Consider the following 9301-nt stretch of genomic DNA (forward strand, 5'->3'; position numbering starts at 1 on the left):
ACATGCACATAATTACTTTGAATGTCAAAAAGATGTAGTTTTAATATCGTCTCTATTAGCCTGTTGGCTAGGTAATTATGGTGCAGATGACAGCGGCGAGGGAAACAGATGGCATTTGCTTACAGTGATTCAGAAAGTAAACAATGAGCCTGGGAGGGGAGAGAGGCAGGGCTGCACACCCAGCAGCCATTTCTTTCTTCATCAGCTTTCAAGTTGTTGTTCTGTTGTTTTCATCCTCCAAGGGACTGACAATTGTTGATTAAAAAAAGAAAAGAAGCTTCTATACCTTTTTAATCTGAATTGAAATGCCTGCGTGACATATCTCCTAAGTGAACAGGTGAGGAAGCAGGTGGTTTGCGCGAGTTGCCCTTTTGTAGCGCTGCGCCGCGTGGACTTCTCAAATCTCCGGAAGCATTATGGGTAGTCACGGGAGGACGACAAACCACCCCACGCTAATTCTGTCAGTTAAATGATAAGACAGAGAAAGTCATTTGTAAATGCTATTTTTTTTCTTTCACGGTCATGAAGTTAGAAATGAACGAAAGAGGGAAGAAAAAAGAAGATTTGGAGGACCGGGCATACAGAAACCTCTCTCCTTTCTTCAGCCGCAATACTGCCATCTTATTATTAATATTATTAATATTATTATATCCGAATAGGGTGATTCATTCTAACCTGGGAACGGCATGAGTCACCTTCATTTAATTAGACATTAATCAGAGTTTCGTATTCTTGTTACGTAATAAAAACAACAACCAAAATACTAACTATTAATGGGGTAATAATAATTATTATTAAATAAATATGTTTAGCGGAGAAAAAAAATGGATAAAAGTTATGCTGAAATACAGTACTCTTAACTTTAATTATAATAATCATACTAACAAGAACAAACATTTATTTATAGGAATCTGCGTTTAAATGAATTTTTTGTTCAACAATAATTAGGCTACAAATGTGAAATGTTTTATATCTTGGATGTATTTAATAGCCTAATGAAACGTGTGTTTTCATGGCAGAAGCGGAGCAAACAAATGTGTTAAATTGTTTTTTTGTGCGCCACTGGTCAGACTGGTCAGACTGGTCAGACTGGTTAGACTGAAAATGGGGAAAAATGAGCAACACTTTTTTTATTCATACAATTTCTTGAAAATGTCTCAAAGCGATTGATCGTTATGATACATCAGTTGTATTTGAGATATTGTCACATTCCATTTGAAAAACGAAATAAGGACACAGTAGAGCTGTGGTTGGGCATGCTGGTTTATTTAATTCCTCCACACAACGAAAACGAGTTCATTCAGGCTATACAAAAAGAACATTTCCTAATATTATAAAATACATCCGAAATATTATGTTGGATTTTATAACTAGCCTAGTCTATAGTTTAAACGAAATGTAAGGCTGTATCGTTACTACTCTTTAATGTAGCCTACTCAATTCAATAAATGTTTAAACTGCTATAGCTACAAATTAATAATTCAAATAGATTTCGTTACATGTAGGCTAGCGACAACATATTCTTCATATATAATTACATTATAATTTGGACAGGGTTCATCCCAGTTGTCCTGTAGCCGAGTGAAGCGTGCACGTCAACCGTTTAGTTTGACTCATGCAGTCAGTAACCCTCTACAAATATAGACTTTTTTTTCCTGACAGATCAAATTTCGCCTCCTCTTGAATCAATAAAATAAATAATAGGCTACTTACCTTCCAGATTGATGAGATTACAGTCACTCACGCATCACCTTAATTTTATAAATCGTTAGTAGGCCTATTAACGCATCGCCAGAATGGAGACTTCATAACAATCATGTCGCCACATGATACAAAATATTTCTGAAATACAGTTCTTGGAAAGGATGAACGTGTTTCTTCATTTTTATGGCTATTATGAATTTTTCTGTGTCCTGTTTGACAACGTAGCCTACCGCCCAATGTTAAAGATGAATAAATAATAATAAAAAAACAACAACAGGCTATTGTTTTAAATCTATAAAATCATCGATTTTAGCTTTCCGGGAACTCCCTTCAGATTCCTTACACTTGATATTTGGAATAAGAACTCAGGTAGACACAGTTGAAAAAAGAGGCAAGCCAATCAGATTGCTCCTTCCCCCTTCGGCCAATGACAGACGCCACATTGTTGTCAAATTTGTCTAATGAAAACGTAGGAGCAACAATAGAGAGGAGAGAGAGAGAGGGATCTGTATCCACTGACAATCTCTGGAGGAAGTTAGTGTCTCAGGCTGCGGCGAGTAGCAACCTCGGCTCCTCCTGGACAGTTTAAACTTTCTGTCGGGGAGGAATGATCTCTCCTCTAGGCTCCTGCTTCATTCCGGATTGTATCTCGACAATATCTTCATCTTTTTGCTTCTTCTGCAGACTCCTTGAACTGTTTACTTTAGAGTTTCGGTTTCATATTTGTATCAGTAGAAAGACATGGTTTACTTCACCTGTTGCCCAGAGATGTTGAGAACCGCTGTGCAGATGTGAACGGCTCAACACTAGCATAACCCAAACAAATCGTTCAAAAGAAAGCCGTTTTCTAGCTTCTAGTTCAGTTACATCAGTGACGAACACGGGCATGGATCTGAGACCGGAGCACCCCACAGTCTCCTCTGCCTCTCAAGTCCACCCGGGAGCGGCGGCCGCCGCCGCAGCCGCGGCAGCAGCCTCCATCCCGGTGTCCATGGCCAGCAGCCTTCTGCGCGGCCCTCCGCTCATCTTGCGCGCCGCGGACAAGTACCCGCGCACCCCGAAGTGTGCCCGCTGCAGGAACCACGGCGTGGTTTCCGCACTGAAGGGTCACAAGCGCTACTGCCGCTGGAAGGACTGTATGTGCGCCAAGTGCACACTGATTGCCGAGAGGCAGCGCGTGATGGCGGCGCAGGTGGCGCTGCGGCGGCAGCAGGCGCAGGAGGAGAACGAAGCCCGGGAGCTGCAGCTGCTCTACGGCACGGCGGAGGGACTGGCCCTGGCCGCCGCCAACGGCATCATCCCGCCGCGTCCAAACTACGAGGTGTTTACCTCTGTCAACAGCGAGAGTCACTCAGGTGAGTGGAGCAGCGTTAAGCATTAAGTATAAAATGAGCAGTTGTTATTTTTAATAGAGCAGTAAAGCTTAAAAACCTCTGGCTTTAGTTCTAAAATCACCGTGAAACTGAAGGATTTGTTTGCTAAGACACTGACTAGTAGCCGAGATAGCTTTAGCATGTTACTGCATGTAACTGTAGCCTATTACCAGTACTGGTGCCTTCACTAGTTGTTGCCATTCAAGGGTTTGCTAGTAGGCTAGGCAACTGTTTAAAACGTTTTCTTTTTCTTTTTCCTAACCCCAACTGCTGCATCTTTTTTTCTTGTGTGATTTAGATTAGACTCTTGACCTCTGTTGTTGTTCCCTGGTTATGACTTTCTATCAGATCTACTCAGACTATTGGCTAGCCTACTGTAACATTCACATGTTGGGATATTTTGTTGACCTCCATCTAACACACTGAGATGTTCTGATTGTGTCAACAGAGTCAAGTCTCCAGAAGTATGAGCTGTTTTCAAAGAGCCAGCTGTCCGGATCCGCCACCTCTCAGCAGTCTGCTATGGGGAAACCGGCGTCTGCCGAAAATGACTCGGTCCCGGGCATGTCGTCTCCAGACGGCCGACATGGAGGCTCGGGTTCAGAGAACGGAGACAGCGAGTCTTTCATCAGCTCGCCGGTCTCCAAGCCTTTAAAAGACGGAGGGGAAACTCCTGGCTCCGTCAGCTCCATTGCCTCTGATTCTGGCTCTGAGACCGACAAAGACGAGCAGGAGCCCTCCCCTTCCTCTGCGGCCTCCCGGCACATGAACGCCATCGACATCCTGACCCGAGTGTTCCCCAGCCACAAGCGGAGCGTCCTGGAGCTCGTCCTGCAAGGCTGCGGTAAGGACGTGGTGCAGGCCATCGAGCAGATCCTCAACAACAGCGGCGCTCAGAGCTCCAACAAGGCCGGGACAGCTGAGACGTGGACGGCCGAGAGGGTGCTCCAAAACGCACAGCAGCCTCCGCCGTCCTCCGCATCCACAACCGCTCCGACAAGGCCCCTGTTACCCGGAACCATGACGCTCAGTAACCGCTCTGCATTTTCCCCTCTCCAGCCAAACTCCCCGCACTTCGGCGCAGACCCCAGCACCTATCCGTTGGGCACCCACCTGGGACTGAATCCTCTACGACTGGCCTACTCTGCGCACAGCCGGGGACTGGCTTTCATGACGCCCTACTCCACCACCGGGTTGATGCCCACCCTGGGCTTCAGACCCCCGATAGACTATGCCTTTAGTGACCTGATAAGGGACAGGACAATGTTACACAAGGAACAAGGCTATGCCAGCGGCCTGTACGGGCCCTTGGTCAACAACACGCCAGAAAAACAGTGAGGCTGGTGGACTGACCACAGAGACACATGACATTGTATTTGTAGCCACAAGTGTTGAATGTTCTGGCGACAATCTGTGATGTGTTTTGGCTACAGGCTACTGTAGATAATAGGATTATCTCGCTTGTAGTCAAATGGTCTGAGATAAAGAAAAAAAAAAAAATTAAACTCACTTATGTGTAATTTTCAAAAATAATTTTATATGTTTGACTAAGAAAGTTTGGCTGACATTCCCCAGGTATGAAGTTGATCAATAAAATAGAGTGAAGCTGAAAAGATATTTATAGGTTCCAAAATAAAACACAACACATCTGGGAAAGTAAAAAAGTAAGCCCAGCACGAATGGCTGAAACTATACACGTGCTTTTATAACTACATTGCATGTCAATTCTGCAGGATTTAAAGTAAAGTAAGAGTTCTGACCTGTTTAAAGCCATCGCATTTCTCAGCTGGTTGGTGAAACTGAAGTACATATGATGTTTAAAATCAAACTTTAAATATGCATTCTCTCTCACACACGGGATATTAAATGAGGCAAAATTAAGTTATTATAACATGTAGATGACGGATATTAACCCCATTACCTGATGTACAAGTTGAACTAATGATGTGTAAATGCCACCCCTTTTTTCTTGTCTTATTTCACTTATCTCTTCTATTTGTTTAGTTAATTTCCAACTGCTTGTATTAAATATTGCAATTGGTAATATGCTATATTTGACCTTCATTTATCAGCTAGTCAGCTCAATTTTTTTGTGACAAAGTGCTGGATCAAGTCAGTTCATCTTCAAATGTTACAAGCTGTGCTGTCACATTGTATGAATATGCTGGAAATAAATGTTATTTTAACCTAAGTGGAAAAGTAGAATTATTTTGTGCTGGGATTGATAATATACTATCCACGTGTAACACATTTTAATTTGTGAAGAATGCATCCAAAAACATAAACGAAAATCCTTCCAAATGTGTAAGATATTTTTGGCCTCAAGTGGGTAAAACTCTTGTTTCTGACAGCAGGTCCACAAAAGTCTGCTGGCAGGTGTTTACTCATGAACAATGTAGATAGATAGATAGATAGATAGATAGATAGAGTTGCACAGACATTACTTTACTGAGTGCAGTGCATGGTGTTCGTATCTGCTCTTGCAAAATAGAAATAATCTGGATTCTACAGAATCTCAATAAAAACATAACACAAATAAACAGAAAACAAACGTTTTTTTTAACAAAGTGTCAACAGCACGGAGGAATCCTGAAGCATCACAGTGCATACATTTCATAAAGTGTGATTATTTGGGCGCCTATACATTTCATAAAGGAAATGTTGGCTCCGGAATAGAAAACCAATCATTTAGTGACAATATGTTTTTATTCTTCTTCCTCTTAAGTAACATGCACGAGGTTCTATCCAGTATGCATACAGATCAAAACCGATTAGCAGATATAAGTACCGACGCTGACAAGAGGTGCTGTGAAGGAGTTATGAAATATTGTTACTCCTTCAGTTTCAGCTGATGGACATCCGAAGGCCTTTTGGGGTTTGTACCAATTAATAATATTGCTAGATTAGACTAACTCTTAATTACTAGATTATATAAAACAACCTATTCACAAAGCAAATACAATAGCCACCAGAAGCGCAGTGACATTTGAGAACAAAACCGTAAAGTACGCCTAATACGGTGTAAAGTCTGAGCTCATTCATTTCAGTGTAAGACAATTAGACTGGTGAAGGAATGATCTTATTTTCAGTTTAAAAGTAATGCTTTAATTATTTTCTAATCAGATCTAAAATGTTGAAATGTGTATAACTGTGTGCTAGAAGGAAATAATTCAACCATACAAGGCGATGGTAACAAATCCATCTAAACATTTGTTTTGGGGGAAACCCAACTCCTGTATGAATCCTTCTCCCATTAAAAACATTGAAATAACATTATTCTGTTAATCGTGATTCCTTAGTGGACACGACTGTATTGCCGCTTGTTATAGAGACGACAACCCTTTCTCCACCCACTCTTTCACCGCCTCCAGAGAAATCTCCCCATTTCCAAATGCAGGTGGCAGTGGCGCCACCTGCAGGCCAACCAATGTCAGTACCAAGCCGTTTGTCCAACTGCGTTTTCATTCCAGCTCTAATTAAATGTTTGACACAAATTGGTTGAGGTAGAAAAAGATATGCCTGAACAAGGGGACCATAAGGCGTATGGCTCTGAACTGAATCAGCTGTGGTCAGTAGAACTGGAGCAAAAACCTGCAGGAGGGCCCACAGTGCACCTGGCAGCATAATAAACGTTTGCCGCTTAACTGGCACGCGATAGTGATATCGAAAAATACCTTCCATCCTGTCAATTTCCATACAGCAATACACATACAGTAGATCTATGAAGAGTGGAACCACAAGCATGCAGCCATTTTATTATTGGAATCCGTGTAAACACACACACACACACACACACACACACACACACACACACACACACACACACACACACACACACACACACACACACATATGAGTCTTGCAACGTTACTACGTTACTTACAACGTCCAGTCAATTAGGCTGGAAGGGCCATGCAGAATCTATCCCTCCTGTTGTTCTCGGTTCAAATTTGACGCATTTTCAAAACGTTTTTATAGGCTATCAGAAATTGGTTTTCTTTTTTAGTGACCAAACGTAATTATTTAGAAATTTGGCTTTCTTTCAACCAAATAGTCAACAACAATAAAAATATAAGTAATAAGTACATAAGTAAAATTAATGATCCGTTTATTACTTTAGTTGAATTTGGGTGTTTTATTCAATGTTATAGCATTTGGAACAAAACGATGAAAGCGTTGAAAAAAGCTTAAAACAGGGAAAATAAAAAAAAATTACTTGGAAAAGTGACAAGAACGGTAAAAATACAATTTTGACCCAGAGAAACAAAAGTGTCGCGTGGTCGACGGGAAGATAACAAAGGGTTAAGGCTGCTGGACAAGATGTTGACTCCCTTCATATTTATACAGCGGTGTGTAGCCCAGTCAGAACCACCAGATGACAGTATTGTCTAACAAATAGCATTGTGTAGAATGCTCTACAATACCGGTATTACATACGGCAAACCTCTGTTAGAGAAACAACACATAGCTCAGAGTGGGACCATGTAGCTGCCTGCGTTAAAGGTGTGGTGGCTGCACAGTTTGGAGTTTAAACACAATTTGGACCATCATGTGTAAGGATATACATCATGTTTAACATGTCTTTCATTTTTGTGTCAGTTACATTTATTAACAAAAGCTTCATTAGCAGGACCACGTTTTATTTTTGTATGCGTGTAAACATCCATCACACGCTTCAGGTGCAGACTTGGATGTAGATTTGGGTGCCACAGATCATACAGTGGCCTCTGCTGGCCACTTGTGTGTATGGCACTGAGTAAGAGCATTGCAGCTCATCTGCCAAAGCTGGACAGGATTAGCCGTGTTGTTGCCTAATTAAGCAGATTCAACAGTGTTTGTCTTTTCTGCTTAATTAGTGGTGACTTACATGAACCAGTGCAGTGCCGGGTTAAAACGTGCCTGTTTGGAACGGATTGCTTGGCCTCCCGTGTTGCTGCTTGCATCTTTCTTAACTACATCTTTCGTAAACAATGTTGCATGTTGATATCGCCAGCGTTTAATGAATCATTTAAATGATCATTTCCAATACAGAGTTAGTGGCTTGATGGCTATAAAGTTAAAGTATGGATTTAATTAGCTGAAGTTAATGATATGAGCGTTATAAGTCAGCAGCACACCTAAACAACCAGAGACAGGGTGAGTCTGAGTGAGCCGGAGGAAGACAGCTCTCTTTGCTGTGTTCCAACAGCAGCACCTAAAGGTAAACTCATTGGTTTACATTGTATGGGTTTTAGCCATTATATTTGGACAATTAAACTGTCTGAACTGGCTTGGTTAGTCATTTTATCCCAGTGCATCTACAACATGTTGTATTATGACAGATGTTAGATCCTTGACCCCTAAGGCCCTAGTGTGTGAGAAAGAAGGAAAAGAGGAGGCAGAAGCATCAGTTTGGAGATTAATGATGCTCTGCTACAGTGAATGCACAACTATGTTTTCCATTTCTCTGTTCTCTGTGTTCACTAATGAATAATTAGACACTGGCAAATAAATAGCCACAGGCTCCCAGAGTGCTGCAGAGAGAAAGAGAGAGAGATAGAGAGAGTGAGAGAAATCCATTTAGGTTATTACTCCATAAACCCATTTTCATTTTCGGGGGCCGCTGTTTGGTTTACTGTCAGAATAACAAATAGATAACTGCAAAACAAACATTGAGACAAAAACAATTGTGCACATCATGCACTGAATTTAGAGTCTTGACTCTTACAGCCTAGTAAACTCACAGGAAAATAGATAAACGAATAAACAAAATAAATAAATGGAGTCTTGTTGGGCTACAGTATGCAAGCAGACATTTTACAGTTTTGCTGGCTCATCAACAGTAGTGTTGTCTCAAAAATAAAGCTACCAGTGGTAAAATAACCCAAATCTGTTGCTACAAACAGGAGTTGAACTCATCTCCACTAATATCCTCTGCTTTATATTATAAGACTGCTGCTATTGTGTGATTTCTCCAAAAAAGGTAATAACAATTTCTTGTCATTTTAATACAACATGACAAATTACCCCGTAGCCTTTGGGGCCCATTGGAGTTTGAGGCACTGTGAATGAACAGTTTTGGGAACTGTGGTGTTTCCCGCTGTCAAATAAAGTGTCCAAAGTGTGTATAATTTGACTGAGGGAAGAAAGGCAGATGAAAGCACAGGCATAAGTGTGTGTGTGTGTGTGTGTGTGTGTGTGTGTGTGTGTGTGTGTGTGTGTGTGTGTGTGTGTGTGTGTGTGTG

General features: G+C 41.5%; 1 protein-coding gene across 1 annotated transcript; it reads left to right on the forward strand.

The window, feature by feature from the left end:
• The first annotated feature begins 2165 nt into the window (after nt 1–2165).
• Nucleotides 2166–4664, forward strand: dmrta2 (DMRT-like family A2). The gene is made up of 2 exons (XM_034882396.1): nt 2166–3059; nt 3526–4664. Exons 1-2 carry the CDS (start codon nt 2591–2593, stop codon nt 4413–4415), a joined length of 1359 nt encoding a protein of 452 aa, XP_034738287.1. The 5' UTR covers nt 2166–2590; the 3' UTR covers nt 4416–4664.
• Nucleotides 4665–9301: the final 4637 nt, after the last annotated feature.

Source organism: Etheostoma cragini, chromosome 9, assembly GCF_013103735.1.
Source record: "Etheostoma cragini isolate CJK2018 chromosome 9, CSU_Ecrag_1.0, whole genome shotgun sequence".
Lineage (NCBI taxonomy): Eukaryota > Metazoa > Chordata > Actinopteri > Perciformes > Percidae > Etheostoma > Etheostoma cragini.